Source organism: Phoca vitulina, unplaced genomic scaffold (assembly GCF_004348235.1).
Source record: "Phoca vitulina isolate PV1807 unplaced genomic scaffold, GSC_HSeal_1.0 scaffold36, whole genome shotgun sequence".
Taxonomy (NCBI): domain Eukaryota; kingdom Metazoa; phylum Chordata; class Mammalia; order Carnivora; family Phocidae; genus Phoca; species Phoca vitulina.
The window spans coordinates 10,716,003-10,733,728 of NW_022589739.1; the positions used below are offsets into that span (position 1 = coordinate 10,716,003).

At 36.9% G+C, this 17,726-nt stretch overlaps 1 protein-coding gene and 1 pseudogene across 1 annotated transcript; both read right to left on the minus strand.

Annotated features, from left to right (window-relative positions):
- Nucleotides 1-1,897: 1,897 nt before the first annotated feature.
- LOC116646244 lies at nt 1,898-2,869 on the minus strand (annotated as a pseudogene).
- An 8,169-nt stretch (nt 2,870-11,038) lies between these two features.
- LOC116646245 (olfactory receptor 52N4-like) lies at nt 11,039-12,000 on the minus strand. The gene is given in 2 exon segments (XM_032426836.1): nt 11,039-11,772; nt 11,775-12,000. Coding segments are annotated over 2 exon segments (960 nt in total).
- Between the last annotated feature and the right edge of the window lie 5,726 nt (nt 12,001-17,726).

Consider the following 17,726-nt stretch of genomic DNA (forward strand, 5'->3'; position numbering starts at 1 on the left):
GACAAGAAAAAAATACCAAATGTCCTATGGACTCATAAAATTACTTTCTTTAATCATGATACATTTCAGGACAATATAATACAAAAATATATTCTGCCTTTTGTGTGGGAAGCCAAACTAATAAGGAAGATCCTTCACATTATTTTTATTAAAGCTTAGAACCGATATAATTTACCTTGTATATCTAACTGGAAGATGAGTGACAGTATACAATGTGTAATAGAGCTGTTAGCATGTGGTAGGTCTATACCTCAAATTAATCCTCATTTTTCCCGAGATAATCCATAGGATATGCCAACTACTTAATGAAGTACTCTAATCATGGGTTCAGTGGAAACCAGCCCAGATCATAATGAAATTCATGACACTATTAAGGTAAGCCTTATTTCTGCTATTCATTGGTTTTAGCATCATGGAAAAGACAAGAATATAATCAGGGAAAGATTTTTCACTGGGATAAATATCCTGCATCTGCCTCCTGCTCTACAGACTTCTTTATGTCTGTCCATTATGAATCTGCATCCCACCCACTCACACTGCCCACATCCTTTTTAGGCGCAGCAGAGGAGTAGTTGCAGGAGAGATGGTGGAGGTGCAGGTAAAGCTCGAGAACCTCCAGAGTCCTGGCAAGAAACGAAAGGCACACACAAATATGAATCTGAGGAGAATTTCATGAAGTTGCCATTAACTGAGTTGTAGGTGAGGTTAAGGAAACAAAAATCATGAAAAAAAAATAGTGATGCTTGGTACCTAGAGACCAATATAATGACTTGATCACTTCCTTGTCCTGAAGGAATGTTCTTGGGGGGTGCCTGGGTGGCTTAGGTTGTTAAGCTTCTGACTCTTGATTTCGGCTTGATTCATGATCCCAGCCAGGGTCATCATGAGATTGAGCTGTGCTAAGCTGTGGACCTGCTTAAGATTCTGTCTCTCCCTCTCCCTTTGCCCCTCCCCCCTTCTCATGTGCTTTCTTTCTCTTTCTAAAATTAAAAAAAAAAACACCTTTAAAAATGTTCTTGAGTAAACCATACATGCTGTAGCTATTGCAGATGGGTTGCCTGGCAAGTGCTTCATGGGTGGGAAAAGAGTAAATAACCCAAACTCCTCTTGCACTCCAGTCTCCTGCCAGTAACTCCCATTGAACAACCTAACAGGATACTAGAAACAGAGTAGCCCAGGGTACACAGTGTATGAGCTTCAGACCTCCAGGACACAGAACAGTGCTGGAAGGGCAGAGAGCAGATCAGGAGAGGAAAATGGAGCAAAAGATAAATCCTTCTGTGCATCCATATTTCTGTCTCTCTCAGTCTTTCTCTCTCATTCTCTCTTTTCTATCTCTTTGCCTTCTCTCCCCCTCTTATCTACATACCTATCTATCTGTATCTTTTGTTTCTGTTTATCCAAGTTTAGTCATCTTGCCTTATTCTATCCAGAGACCCACCATAAACTGATTTGGCTTTGTTCATCTGAAGTGTTTTCCTTTCCTGCCTCTTCATGCATGTTATTGGAATGAACTTGTTCAGGCAGATAGACTTTGGTCCTAAGTTACAGCTGTCAATGAATAATCATGATATGTAACTCATGTCCCACTCATTTATTCTTTAATTGTATGTGTATTATTATATTCATTTTTATTTTAGGGGAGAGACATAATTCATAAACTCTAGTTTTTATTCCATTTCATTGGTCTGGCAGAAAGTACTTCCTTTACCCGCATATATTCATCTCTTACGAATATTTTGGAGCTACTCTGAATTTGTACTTCTTGTTGTTATTGTTTTTAGATGCTTTTACAATGTGAAAAAGATAACTCAAAGGCATTCACTTGCCCTGTAATATTTGAAGTTCTACCATCGATTCTAAAAGAAGCTGAAGATCATGTACATCATGGAGAAGATCAGTGGTGCCTTGTGTTCTTTTCTAAGCTCAAACAAAACACCTTTTGGAAGCCTGCCCTAAGTTCTTTAGTCCTAAGTGCATAAACCATAGGGTTGAGGGAAGGGGGGGATGATGTTGTGCAGCACATTGAGTAGAACTGGAATCAAAGGAGCTTTGGGTTCTGCCAGGTGAGTTACTGAAATCACTACAACAACTGTGTAGAAGAAGAGAATAAGGATCAGATGGGAGCTACAGTGCTCAGAGCTTTAGATGCAGCTTCAGCCGAGTTCAGTCTAAGTACAGAGCGCAGACTCAAAGTATATGACAATATTATAAGACCTAGGTCACTCCCCATTCCAATCCATGCCAGAAACAATTGGTAGATGCCGTTTGGCCTCCTGTCATCACAAGCCAGGTTGGTGACCCCTAGGTCAGAGCAGAGGCAATGCTCAATCTCATTCCTGGAGCAATAATTATGCTGGGCTGCAAGCACAGGCACGGGAATGACAAACAAGCCATTTCTAAGTACCATGAACACGGTAGCTTTTAAGATTAAGGCATTGGTGACAATTGATGGATAGCGAAGAGGGTGAAAAATCGCTACATATCTATCAAAAGCCATGCAGAGGAAGATACCAGACTCCATGCCAACAAAGCAGTGAATGGCATAAATCTGAGCAAAACACTCAGGGAGGCTAATGACCTTAGCATCAAACCAGAAGATGGCCAGGATCTTGGGCATGATGGTGGTGGCTAAGCCATGTCCACCACAGAGAGAATGCCTAGGAAATAGTACATTGGCTGCTGAAGGGCAGGGTCCTGGCAGATGGTCATGAGGACGAGGATGTTAGCACCAATTGCAGAGAGGTAGAGTATTGCCAATGGTAAGGAGAGCCAGTGTTGCCAGCTGTGAATGCCTGGGAATCCCATCAGGATGAACTCAAGAGACCTGGAATTTGGAGCTAATAGAGCCTTTCAGAGATGCAGACATCTTTTCCTAAGAGAAAAAGAAAATGGTTTTCAAAGTTGCTTTCTCTGCGCAGAATTATCATCAAACATTATTTTTAAACTGTTTCCATAGAGTATAGTTTTGTGCTGTAACAAAATGAATTCTGCAGTCCATTCCTTACGGGAAATTTAAGATAAATGACAGTGATGTTTTGGGGCTTTGACAGAGGAAGTTAAAATTCCAAGGAGCAATTATCACTGTTGACTATTCAGGAAGGATTCAGCATGCATCTCAAATCTCTATTTGTATTGTCCTTATCCAGCTCAATTTGGTACCATCACATACATATGATTTTTGTTGCTGCTTTTTAAACTTTCTTCATCTCTTCAGAAATATTGTGGAATCAAGTGGATGTGTTTTTTTTTCTTCATATTTGTCTCAATCTTGCTTCAGATATTAACTAACAAGGAGATTTTTTAAAATGCAGAATTATGGAAGATTAAATTTTTTAGCTGCACCATCCCCAGTTGCTATAGATGTCCACCAATATTTTATATAGCCTCCAAAAATGTTATATCATAGACTTTAATGATATACAAACATGCATATGGTGCATATTGGAAGAGGAATAACTTTTTTTATATCCTACTTTTTATGGACTTTTGAGAAGGTCTCCAAAGAATAGCTTGAAAGGAGAAGTGATATGACTGAATTTGTTGATTTGAGGAGTCACATAATAGAGAAAATCATAGAAATTTTTTTTTTGGTTTAGTCTTAGAGAATCTATAAAGGCATTTAAATACAGGATTTAGGCACAGGTAATAAGATGATTTTTATTTTACTTAATAAACAAGAATTACTTGTCTACAATATTGAGGATACTGCCACTGTATGTTCAGATTCATGTTCAAAGCTAGACTCATCTTTTGTCAGCCTGTTTTTCATGTACTTTTTATTCTGTTCAGAAGACAACCAGCCAAGCCTGAAACTAACAAGCAAGCCTTTCCTGATGGCAAACAACTTCTCCCTTGTCCTGTTGCTTCCTCTCCTTTACTTTACTCAGGCAGCTCTTCCCTTGAGCACTGCTTCTGCAGCCTTACCTGTCACATTTATTTGCCTTTCTCTGTGCTTCTTTCCTTTTGGCAACAATCTGATTGTCCTAAAACTGGTATTCTGTTCCTTAAGATAATCCATGCCCTCACACTTTCTTTCAAATAAAGTTTAAATTCCTTTAAGCACATAAGGCAGTTATGGATTTATTCCTTCTTTTAAAGGTTTTATTTAAATTCTAGTTAGTTAATATATACTGTAATTTTGGCTTCAGGAGTAGAATTTAGTGATTCATCACTTATATATAACACCCTGGACTTATTCTTGATATAATTATTTTTAAATATAGAAAAATATATCTGAAAGAAATTAAAATTCTCTCGTGTTATCCCCAACACAAGATGATTCCTGTTCACAATTGGATGAATTTTTTTCCAGAAATTTCTTGCTGCTTCTATGTTTGGATAAACATGTACTGCCTAATCATGGGGCAAATCATCCCTCTTTAATGGTAATGTAAAATGATGAACACTAAAGTCATCTAAATGCATTCACAGAAAATTGTGACAAAACAAACACAAACAGGCTTGGAGATGAAGCTAGTTTGATTTTGAACTTTTAGGTCAGAATTCTGAGGATTTCAGCTTCCTGGCTCCATCTTGAGAGCTTGGAAGTGTGTGACCCACTTGAGTGTATGAGGCCTGGTACCTTTGCTAAATACTCATGTATTATTCTACATCCTCCTACCAAAGACACAGCCTTGGATCTTTGATATTTCCCCTGATTGATATTAGTGCAAACCAGTTAAGAGAAGGAACAGATTTGAGTTCACAGAAAGGAAATAGTGTTTTAAATATTTTTTAGCAGTTAGAGATGAGCAGGACATGGCATATGGTCCTACTATGGAAAACAGTTAATATATTCTCCCTGAAGATAATCTTGTAGCTATTTTATAGATGAAGTCACTTCTAGAACAACAGACAATGCTCCATTCTCTAATTCTAGCTCTAACCCCCTTAAAAAGCTTCTCCAAGTCTCTATTTCCTGCTAGGGCAGAGCAAAGTGTCCATCTCTTGTGCAAGATGTTGCCAAAACTACATAAGAAAAGGTTAATGATGAGCCATTGGATACCCTGGGAGTTAGCCAAGGTTTCAGTGCTTAACTGTGGTTATGAGCAGAGACTCGCAGTCTGAGGTCCCAGCAATGGCAGGGTTTTCCTACCTGGAAAAAAGACACAACACTTTGAGAAAGGAGCTTTACACACGAAGTGAGGATATGTTCTCAGCTGACACATGGCACAGAAATTATGAGCTTCTTGAATTTACGGGGAGTAGTAAACAGCTCAGTGATCTAAAGATAATAGACTACCCTTGGAGACATGAAGAGAGAATAGCCCATAGAGAAAGGAGAAGTCCTAGGATATTAAATCCCAAATGGTTGGAGAGGAGATTAATTCAGAGATATGTTTCCTATCAATAATACCTGAGATCTTACATAAACAGAAAAATATATTCATTTATGAAACCAAAATGGCCCTATAAAAAGTGGGAAACTTTATTAGTGTTTAAATTGTTCTTGACTACATTTCAGAGGATTCTAAATTCTGTGGTTATAATATCATGCTTAAAAAAAATACTCTTAGAGGAGAAAGTATTTATTCACCCTATGTGTATATATATATGTACATATATATATACATATATATAGTGTTCCTACTGTGTTTACAAAATATGGTAGGCATAGAATGATCAATAAACTGTCATGGTCCCTGTTCACATGGAAACTGTGACCTAGTTGGGACAGGGGGATAAAACACTAAATAAAGAATCTTACATATATATACCTGTAGACTGGGAGAAGTTCTTTAAAGCAAAAACATCAAGAGATATGATAGCATATAATGGGGAGAATTAATTTAGTCTTGGTGTCAGAGAAGGTTTTCCAGAAGAAAAACCAGTTTGTGTTGAGGATACACTTGGAGTAGGTCTTAACAATGGTGTTTGTTTGATAATGGGGACGACAGAAAGGAAAAGGATTCCAAGAACTTTAAGATTCTGAAACAAGAGGATCATGTTAAATTCAAGGTAATAGAAGTGGATAAATGTGGCTGGAGCCCTAAGGAGTGGTGGAAAATGAAATACAATGTGATATGGAGCTGTTGAGCTAACAACAGAGGCCAGAGACTTATAAGCAAATTTATGCTAAAATAATAAGGGACCACTGAAGTTTTTAAGGAGAATTAGGACATAGCAGCAATGAAAAGAGCAGATTCCATGTGGCAAAAATAAATATGAGTAAATCAGGTGAACAGCAGTAATCCAAAGGAGCGATGACTGGGTGTTGAACTAGGATCAGGGCAGTAAAGATGAAGAAAAGTGAATAGATTTAGAAGCTATGGTGGAGGTAAAATTGATCATTTATGTGACTGAAGAATAATTCTTTTATTTTTTTTTTTAAATTTCTCTTAAAAATTCTTTTCTCCCTCTTTTTTTTGAGTAGCGTTGACAGAAAATGTTACACTAGTTTCAGGTATACAACATGGTAATTCAACAAGTCTATACATTATGCTATGCTCACAAGTGTAGCTGTGTGTGTCACCATACAATGCTATTACAGTATCATTGACTCTATTCCTTATGCCGTACCTCCTATCCCCATCAATTACTCATTCCATAACTGGAGGCCTGTATCTCCTACTCCCCTTCACCTTTTTCACCCAGCCCCTCGCTCCCCTCCCCTCTGGCAACTATCAGTTTGTTCTCTGTATTTATAGGTCTGATTCTGCTTTTTATTTGTTTATTCATTTGTTTTGTTTTTTTCGATTCTACATATAAATGAAATTATGTGGTATATGTTTTTGTTTTCCTGATTTGTTTTTCTTTGTCTGATTGATGATTGATTGATTGATTTCATAATACCCTCTAGGTCCATCCACGTTGTCACAAATGGCAAATCTCATTCTTCTTTATGGCTGAGTAATATTCCATTATATATATATGTATATATATATATATATGAATAAAGAAGTAAAGAAGATGTGAGATATATATATATATATATCTTCTTACTTCTTTATTCACTGTCTATTGATGCATACTTAGGTTGCTTCCCTAACTTAGCTATTGTAAATAATGCTGCAATAAACATAGTGGTGCATAATAAACATACTGGTGCATATATATTTTAGAATTCGTGTTTTCACTTTCTTTGCATGAATATCCAATAGCAGAATTATTGGATCATATGGTATTGTATGACTACTATAACATATTCCTTCTTAGATTGCTTGTAGTGTTTTTAATATGTGTCTAATCTACATTTTCAGATGTATGAGATAAATTTGTTCTTGACATCCTCTTATTGTTCATTTTGGTAAATGTTTCATATTAGTTTGAGAAATAAACCTATACTTAAAGCTGGTGGATGTTGTTTACTGTGCAGACAAGTCGGTTGCTTATGTTCAGATATTCTATACTATTTAGATTTTTCTAAATCTCTGCTCTTCAGTTGCTGAGAGATTGTTAAAATATCCAACTATGATTTCACTGTGGATTTATCAATTTCCCCTTCTAGTTCTTTCCACCTCTTTTGTGAGTATGTTTATGTGTGTATGTTTCTATGATATTAACCATATACAAAGTTAGGTATATTTTGCTATTGGATTGCTACTGTAATCATTACAAAACTTTGCATTTTATCACTCCTAATATTTATTGTGTTAAAATCTACTTTGCTGGTTATAGCCACACAAGCTTTTTCTTATATAATATTCTTATATTATATATATACACTGTCTTCTAAATAACAGTTTCTTAGGATATTTTATTTTTCATTTCATTTTCTTTTACTGAATTGCTTAGTCAACATATTAATGTAATTACTGACATAATTTTTTGTCAAGTTTACCATGTTCCTATTGTGTTTTTTACCATGTCCCATCTATTCTTTTTTCCTCTTGTCATTTTTGGACCAATAAAATAGATGTTATTATTGTCATTGTATTTTTTTTCAATGTTAGTTTTGTTATGCATTCCTATATTTCGTTCTGAGCTTCCATCAGGTAATCATTATTCTATATTCTGAATAACATATTTACTTTAGTATTCCCTCTCAACATTTGTTTATGTGAATAGGTATTTATTTTATCGTCTTTTTTTTTTTATTATGTTGTGTTAGTCATCATTAGTTTTTGATGTAGTGTTCCATGATTCATTATTTGCGTATAACACCGATGGCCAGTGTGCCTGTGTGGCTCAGTCGTTAAGTGTCTGCCTTCGGCTCAGGTCATGATCCCAGGGTCCTGGAATTGAGCCCTGCATCAGGCTCCCTGCTCAGCGGGAAGCCTGCTTCTCCCTCTCCCACTCCCCCTGCTTGTGTCCCCCCTCTTGCTGTCTCTCTCTGTGTCAAATAAATAAATAAAATCTTTAAAAAAAAAACTTTAAAAAAAACCCCACACACACAGTGCTCATTGCAACATGTGCCCTCCTTAATACCCATCACTGGGCTAACCCATCCCCCTTCCCCCCTCCCCTCTAAAACCCTCAGATTGTTCCCCGGAGTCCAGTCTCTCATGGTTCGTCTCCCTGTCTGATTCCACCCCCCCTTCAGTTTTCCCTTCCTTCATGAGATCAGGATTCTAAGTTGCAAGTGTTTTTTAGGCACTTCAAAAATATCATTTCATTGTCTTTTGGTTTCCATTGTTTGTATTGAAAAGTTGACCAGCAGTCTAAGGCTGCTTCAGTAAAGGTAGTGTGCAGAGATTATGACTCTGCAAACTCACTCCACAGTATATATTCTGAATAAAATATCCCCAGTTCCATAAGGGCCTGCATGTGTGTATATGTGCATGTGAGCAAAGATGTTTAGCATAGTAATATCTGTGGTGACAGAGAGTGAAAAAACTTAGATATTTATAATCAGGGAATGATTAAGAAAATAGTGTTGATTGCATGCTAGGAAAGTCTATAAAATAATCAGAAGCAAGAAGTGAAGTATACGTAAAATAATAATTTAAATAATTTATTTACTTAATTTATTTATAAATATTTATAAATAATTAAAAAAATACATTTTTAAAAATAATTGAGTTAAAAGTAAGGAATGTACTATTTTAGTACAATAAAATGGATGTTTCTAAAATAAACATTCGTAAATGACTTCATAGTCACATGTTTAAGAATATATGTCCAACACATGAAGAATGTCAATGGACTGAAGATTAGAACTGAAATAAGATGAAAGTAAAAACAAAAGGCAAGGGGGTGCGGAGCAAGATGGCAGAGGAGTAGGAGACCTGGATTTCATCTGGTCTCAGGAAAAACAAAAGGCAAAACAAGAAAAGGACCTAGAAATGACAGAATGCCATTAAGAAAAAGGTATCACGAAATTTTCTTTACCTTGAACTTGCACCTGAGCTTCCATGAATTCATTACTGAGTTAATCAGTCTGGCAGTTATTAGCATACAATGGCATTTATGGCTGTGTGTACTGGAGTGCCTAGGGAATGAGTGCAAAAAGAAAAGAGAGTTGAACCCAGGGACATGCTAGTATAAAGAAATCCAGAGGAAACGGGAAAGCAAATGGCACTATAAGGACCATTCAGTGAAAATGAAGAATGACTTAGAACGTGTGATGTGTTCCAGAATTCAAGAAAAGAGAGGGTTTCTAGACAAAGGGACTAATCAGTTACGTTCAGTATTGTTGAGAGGTAGGGCAAGATGGGCATAGAGAAGGACCATTGGCTTTAGTAATATGAAAGTCATTTGTGAAATTGACAAAAGCAATTTTAGTGAAACAATGAAAGATATTCTGAAGAAAACAAGAAATGGGTAAGAATTATTTCAAGATGTATAAGTAGGGATAATGAATACTGGTAACCTTTAAAGAAATTTTGCTATCAGGATACAGAGAAATATGAAAAGAGGGTGATTTTGTGATGAACATTTATTTATTTGTTTTTTTATGTTAAGTGATCTTTTTTATTTTTTTATTTTTTAATTTTATTTTATTATGTCATGTTAGTCACCATACAATACATCATTAGCTTTTGATGGAGTGATCCACGATTCATTGTTTTCATATAACACCTAGTGCTCCATGCAGTACGTTTTATGCCTTTATAAAGTGAAAAACACTAGAGGTTACATTTTAACGAAACAGAAATTAATGAGCATAAATTACCAACATCAGAGAAAAGTAGTTCTTAGAAGTTGGGAAGGAAAAATCAACTTTGCAGTCTTCTTTATGCTATCTGTGACAATGCTGTAAAACTATCATTATTTGTAGTTTCTTACTTCATGTTAATTTAGAAAGAATATTGAATATTGTACAGAAAATATTCAAGCAATTCTTAGTTCAATTCTCAGCTCAAAAAAAGAAAAGTAACTATTGTTCCCCATAGCCCTGTACTTGTAGAAAGACATTTATTGTTATTTTGTAGTGGTCATTAATAACTGTCATTAATATATTTCATAAGTTTCATAACTGTTGTTCATAGCTCCTTCAAAACTGTGCATTCTTTGAAAGCCACCTTGAAGACAAAAGACAACCCACCAGTTGGGAAGGAAGCAATTGCCTGAATGTCTCATGCTAGGACTGACCTGGTCAGGTACAAAGTCATCAAGGTTCTCATAAGACCCCAGAGTCTTACACCTCACACACAGAAGACTTTCTAGTTTCATCTTTAAAAATTGCTAAGAAAACAGGGTTTTGGTGATAATGAGAATATGTAATATATTTTTTCCAGGGTTAAATTATAGTTATCCATCTAGAAATTCCATTTACAATTAAAAACAAAAACAAAAACAAAAACAAACCCAGAACAATTTGGGTCATCTAACCCCAGATCATTAGTTTCACTTGATTCAATTTTCTAGTTAATTGTCCCAGCTTCTCATTAGTAATTTTCTTTCTTGGAACCTAATATTAATGAATCCTGGAGGTAAAGTTACACAGAAAACCTGGAGGTAAAAAACTCATATGGAGATCACGGTGATGTGGCATGAAAAATTATTTGGTATTCTGCAGAAAATTTAATGGGAATGAACTATTCATCATGCTTACCTGGAAAAATTATATACTTATTCTTGGAAATTCTCCTGCCTAAACAGACAGAGAGAAGCATTCTTTCCCTTCACATCCCAACCCAGGCAAATATCCCTTTCATTTGCTCTGGAATTTGATGTCCTTAGAACCTGAAGGGATCCTTATGACACAGTCTCGTATCTGCTTGGTTTTCACCCCATAAACAATGGGGTTCATAGTGGGAGACAAGAGCAGATAAATATTGGCCACAATGATGTGACAAGATGGAGGGATTGTGTGGCCCCCAAAGTGGTGGGAAAAGAAGAAGAAGGCTGCACTATAAGAGAAAACAATGGCACATATGTGGGCAGTGCAGGTGCTAAAGGCCTTGTGCAGAGCATCTGCTGAAGAGAGGCTGACCACTGCCCGGAGGATCATGGTGTAGGAGATTGTGATGCACAGGATGTCAAAGCCCCCAATCAGGAGGGCAACCATCAGATCATAGATGACATTGACCTTGATATTCCCGCAGGATAATTTGGCTACAGACATGTGGTCACAGTAGGTGTGGGGAATTATATTCCCTCTGCAGTAGGGCAGGCGCTTGGTGAGGATAGTGAAGGGAATTATGAGGAACACCCCTCTGAGAAAGGTGGAGAGCCCAGCCTTTGCAATAACAGAATTGGTGAGGATAGTAGAGTAGCGCAGTGGGTAGCAGATGGCTATGTAGCGGTCCAGGGCCATAAGCATGAGCACCCCAGACTCCATCCCTGTGAAGGTATGGATGAAGAACATCTGGACCAGACATCCATCAAAGCTGATTTCCTTGAAATGGAACCAGAAGATGCAGAGAGCTTTAGGAATTGTACTAAGCATATGAAAAGATCAGTTAGGGAAAGCATAGCTAGAAAATAGTACATGGGCCTGTGCAGGGAGTCCTTATAGTGGATGAGGTAGAGGAGCCCACAATTCCCTACCACAGCCACAGCATACATGGAGCAGAATGGGAAAGAAATCCACATGTACATGTCCTCCAGTCCTGAGATCCCATTAAGAATGAATGAGACTGGGGTCAGGTCTGTTTGGTTTAGCATTAGCATCATCAAGCTAGGATGATCATTAATCATCTTACAGCATTTGTGGGTCCTCCTAGATAGAGATAAAAGAAGAGAATGTCTTGGTCTTAGTCACTGTCTTAATTTCTTTTGCCTTTTTTCCTCAAGGTACATTTCAATGGCAAAACAACCAATTTTTCTGACTTCCAGGGACTATGAGTATAAATATTGTTTAAACCAAATAGATTATCTTATATGTGTATTATTTTTTTATTCATTCATTTATCAATGTAGACAACAAATACTTTTTAGTGCTTAATATTTGCCTAGTTCTTTAATAGACAAATGGTGTCCATTTATAAAAGACAAAGTTTGGTTATTATTTTTCTGAAGCTATTTTTATTAAATGGTATTATTTAAATATTAATAACTATACACATATTCCAGAAAAATAAACATGAAAAAATCATGGAACTTTAAATAAATCATGTCTTGAGAAAAAAAATATAGTAATGTCTTTTGCATGTGGGCTTTAGGAAGTTGGACATAGGGCTAGAAATAGGAGCCAATCATAACACACTTTATCAATCTCTGAATAGCAGGATTCTTCTAAGGAAATAGCCTGAGGGTTATCTTGTTTCTCAGATATCACACTGAAAAGTACAGCTGTCAGAATATTTTAAAAATATTAAAGTATAGTTTACTATTATTTAGAAAACACAAAAAGAACCTCTAAATAAAAACAGAATGTAAATGCATAAATCACTATAAAATATTAACTAAACAAAACATTCTCATCACAAAACAGAGAAAGCAAAGGATTCTTAAATAAATCAATAAAATGTTAATGTGACAAAAGGCAGATAAAATGCATTGATTGGGCTATTAGGATAAATAATTTAAATTGCCCTATATAAGTGGAGATAAATCTGTTAATTTTATAAAAATGTATATAGGCAGTATAGAGGGCCATATGATAAAATCAAAGAACAAAGTAAAATAATGTATACTCCTCAGAGAAAATACACATAAAATTTGGAGCAGACATTAATTAATTTCAGATGAAGTAGAAATTAAAGCAAAAAAGAACTGGGTCAGAATTTTTTTTTTTTTGAGAAATTCTAGGTAAAAGTTATAGGATGACTTTAAAGTGGATTAAATTAAAGTTGATTGTTTTAGCAATGATAGTTCTACGCCATCTGTGTTAAAATATCCGTAACCTAAATTATGAGAAACACAGAAATCCTCTTATGTAACTTGTTAGTATACAGTAGGTATTAACATGAAGACTTTCCAAATTAACACTTAAATCTGATGAAAGCTCCAGTTTTCAAATTAATGCCAATGATTTGATTTTAAACTAACATTTCTGCTTTGTTATTAATCTCCAATTTAAACAAATAGTCAAAATATGGTAGTCTTGATTATGTGGAGACAAGGACATCAAGGTCCCCTAGGACCAAAACTGCAACCCTGAGTTCATCAGGGTTTTAAATACACTTAAAAAATTGTTTACAAATGAGTTTACAACATTATACACTTCAAAGAACTGTCATATATCATTTACAAAAATATAAATTTAAATATATATAGCACAGATGAATATATTACAATATTAGGATTATAAATCTTAGAGGTCACGTTTTAAAAGAACTTCTAGCACTGTTGCACTATTATTCTCTCTTTAAAAAATACATTTAGTCTGTAAACTTATAAATTCTTCCCTATTATGATCACCTCTCTGCCTCAGTCTGTAGCTCCCTGATAGATAGATAGACATATAGATAGATGATAGATAGATGATAGATTCACTCTTGCCAAGCTGATATGAGTGAGAACAAAATACAGCTATTATCAAGAAATTCTGAATTCATCATTGCTTTAAGAAAGACTGTTCCCAGAGATTTATCTGACTGGCTTGTTTTGAGCCCAAAAGGAAAATAGCAAGAGACTAAAATCTCTAACTGCAACATAAAGAACTGAAGTGCAAAGAAAATAAGGAGTTACTGATGATACATTTTGATATGCAATCAGACTATGCAAACACTTGAGGAACTCAGGAAACTGTACTTCTCATAATGGAGTCAGGGGACAATCTGATATGACCTCCAGAGTGGCCAAGGACATCAATATCTTTGTATGATTGTCATCCCACTGTATCTTCCCCTACCACTCCTCCTGGCTTTACAGAACTGTCCTCAACCTTATTTTCTGTCCATTTCATCCATTTAACACTTACCCCAGCCTTGGTGGTTAGCCGTACTGGAGAAATCTTGATCCAGCACAAGTAACATAGCTCCTGGATGTATGATTTGGTCTCATTTATCTCCACCTTCTGAAGGCTTTTTTGACTCAGGGAGACTGTGGTGTGACTCAGAGCACCAAAGGTCTCAACTGCTAAAAGGAGAGGTGAATTTGCAAATAAGATCCCTGGGGAGAAACACCAGTCATATCAGAGTCTTCTCATAAAGGCTGGACATTTTTTAAGGCAGGGAAGTGTCATCACTATCCTACAGTAAGTTAATATCTGCCCAACTTTCAAACAAACAAACAAAAAACACAAAAAACCCCCCCCACAAAAAAACAAACAAAACAAAAACAAAAACAAACCACGTAGCCAAATTGTGTCAAATGGTTGGGGAGGGAAATTCAGGGAGAAAGGAGGTGACATGGGATGAGGATAGACTGGGAAGAGATATACCTTGAGATAGATTTTGCATGACTTCCTTTGGTTTCTAATTCAATACCACATATTATCTGCTCTCCAGAAAATAATCACTCTGCTTAATCTGAATTTCTCCACATTGACCTTGAGCCTGAGTCTTTATTTCCCTTTAACAGTTTGTGTCTTCATTAGGGTAATTCTTTGTCTTTTCTCCTTCGTCTAATTAGATGAGAGGATAAGCTACTGATTCAAAGATACTGCTAGTTACAGTCCAGTGTAAAATGCATTCTTCTCCTATAACACACTGAGGTAATGACATGGTGGCCCTTTGAAATGTTTCTCTTTATTCCCCATCAAAGTCTCACTCAGGCCAAGTATCTAAATAACCTGGAAGGAAGATGCAAAATATATGTTGAATTGATTGGGTCAGGAGAGACTCTTATAACTTACAATAGCATTTCCTCCCAGGACTGGATTGTCATCTGGAACTATCCAAGACTAGGGTATATCTGAGCCATGGGTGATAACTTTCTAGGAAGAATGGACAAAGTGGACTCAGATTCATTTCAACTGTACTTAGCAGGCAGATCTCATAGAACTGTAAACATCTTAGTTATCTCTCTTCTCCCTCACTCCAGCCCTAAGCATCTGACTCATTGGTATTGAACTATAAGTACATATTCAGAGCACAATAATATTGATAATTTGTCTGTGACTTCTTTCATGCAAGTTGGTGTGTAAATTGGTTCAAGATTTTTAAAAAGTAATTTGGAAGTAAAAGGTTATTCCCCTTAATCTAGTGCTGCTACACAAAGGAATCTATTTTATAGAAAATAAAGCAAATTAAAGTGAGAGAGATATAAATTTGAATCCCAGGTCTGACATTTACTAGATGAGAAATTTTCAATAGATTGTTTAATTTTTCAGGCCCTCAGTTTCTTCATCTGCAAAATAGAGCTATTAATTACACCATAAGTCTGTGGTTCCAAAACTATTGTACACTGGGACTTCCTGGGGGCTTTTAAAAAAATGCTGATGTTTTAATCCTACCCACAACCATGCTGATTTAATTGATATGGCATGAAACCTAGGCATGACAGCAGGTAGAGATTATCAAGGTTCTGAGGGGGAATGTACTTGGTGTAGTTGAGAAGATTCAAGAAGACAAGTATGGCAAAAGCAAGTAAGTCAGGGTAACGTCGAAGTAGATGTGATCCGCAATGCACAGAAGTCAAGGTCGTGTTGGATTCTGTAATAGAGATTTCTCATTCTCAAATCTATCTGGTTTCTCTCTCCTTTCTCTATATAAGAGCAGTCCTGATATTGTTAGAGGGGGCCATGTGACTTTTTACAGCCAATGAAGTTAGAATAGAAATGGCAAATGTCATGTCAGGCTAAAATATTTAAGAACAAGTGTGTACGTTCTGTTTTCTCTTCATCTGCTGCAGTGACAAGGAGGCCATGCTGCCATCACAGAACTGCAAATTACAAGCAGCCTCGGTCCCTGAGTCACTGCATGGAGAAAAACTACCCTTGAGAGTTGTCAACTGCTGTAAGACTTTGTGGACATAAGAAAACAACCTAAGCGTCCATCAATAGATGAATGGACAAAGAAATTGTGGTGTGTGTGTGTGTGTGTGTATAATGGAATATTATCCAACAATAAAAATGAAATCACACCATTTACAACAACATGGATGGAACTAGAGAGCATTATGCTAAATGAAATAACTCAGAGAAAGATAAATACCATATGATCTTTCTCTCTTTTACATGTAGAATACAAGAAAAAACAAAAAACAAAAAACAAAACCAGCTAGCTCATGGACACAGAGAACAGATGACTGGTGGTGGTTGGTGGGGGATGAGAAATGGATGAAGGGTGCCAAAAGGTGACAGAGCTAGCATTTTTTGAGACTTTTTCTGAGAGGGTACTAGACACCATCCCTACAGTATTTTCTTCATCCCCATTTACAGATAATGCTAAGATTCAGAGGTCCCCTGCCCCAGGTGACTTCAATGGTTTAAGTGTCCAGAGAACCCAGGAGGTCTCTCCCCCCAGCACCCACATCCTAAACCAATCCTCACGGGGCACTTGGTGGCAGGTAGGGTGGGAGGCAATGGGCAGAGGAGCTTGCAGGAGGCCATGGGCAGAGGCATGGATACTGAGGCAGCAAGGGCGTTTCATGAATTAGTAGTGTGACAGTCATGGCTCTGGGTTGGTGGGGATCTCTAGGTGCAGGTGGCCGCAGCCTGAGGCCCTTCAGGGAGGACTGGAAGTTATCCAGTCAAGCAGGCCTTTGTAACTGGGAGGTGGACAGTCCCAATGGCCAAGGAAAGCTAGTGGGATACACACCCCCCCACAAACACACATCCCAGTGGCCAGGAAATATTTTTTCCAAGAAACTAAATTTAGTAAAGTTAAGATAGTGCATAGAATTTAAAACTTAATCTACTCCCCTCCCTGTGTCTTCCCCAAGACTTAAGGTTTAGTGGTTGAGAATGTGGACTTTGAGACTAGATTGTGTGGGTTAAAATCCCAGCTCCTCCATTTTCTAGCTGTGTGAATTTGGGCAAAGTGATACCCTCTCTGGGCCTCAGTTTTTTCATCTATAAAATGGGGATAATAATAGCACTTCATTCATAGGCTCCTTAGCAAAATGAAATAGGAGGATTTTACTTGGCACTCGGTCTGGGACCAGGCAGGGCCTGGGAGGCTCTGGGGCATTGAGATGCCATAACTCCAGGTTTTGAAAGTTGGGAGGGCCAAACAGCACATAGAGCCAGAAAACTGCCCAAGGCACTCACATAGCCCAGGGAAGCAGCTACTTGCTGGGGAACCTTAGTGTCTGAGGGGGCAAAAAACCCAACAACCCCAAAACAAAACAAACAAAAAAAAGAGTATGAAAATAAATAGAGAAATGTGATATAATTGCCATGAATTAAAAAACTTAGGTGCTGCACTACTGGGTATTTACCCCAAAGATCCAAATGTAGGGATCCAAAGGGGCACGTGCACCCCGATGTTTATAGCAGCAATGTCCACAATAGCCAAACTATGGAAAGAGCCAAGATGTCCATCGACAGATGAATGGATAAAGAAGAT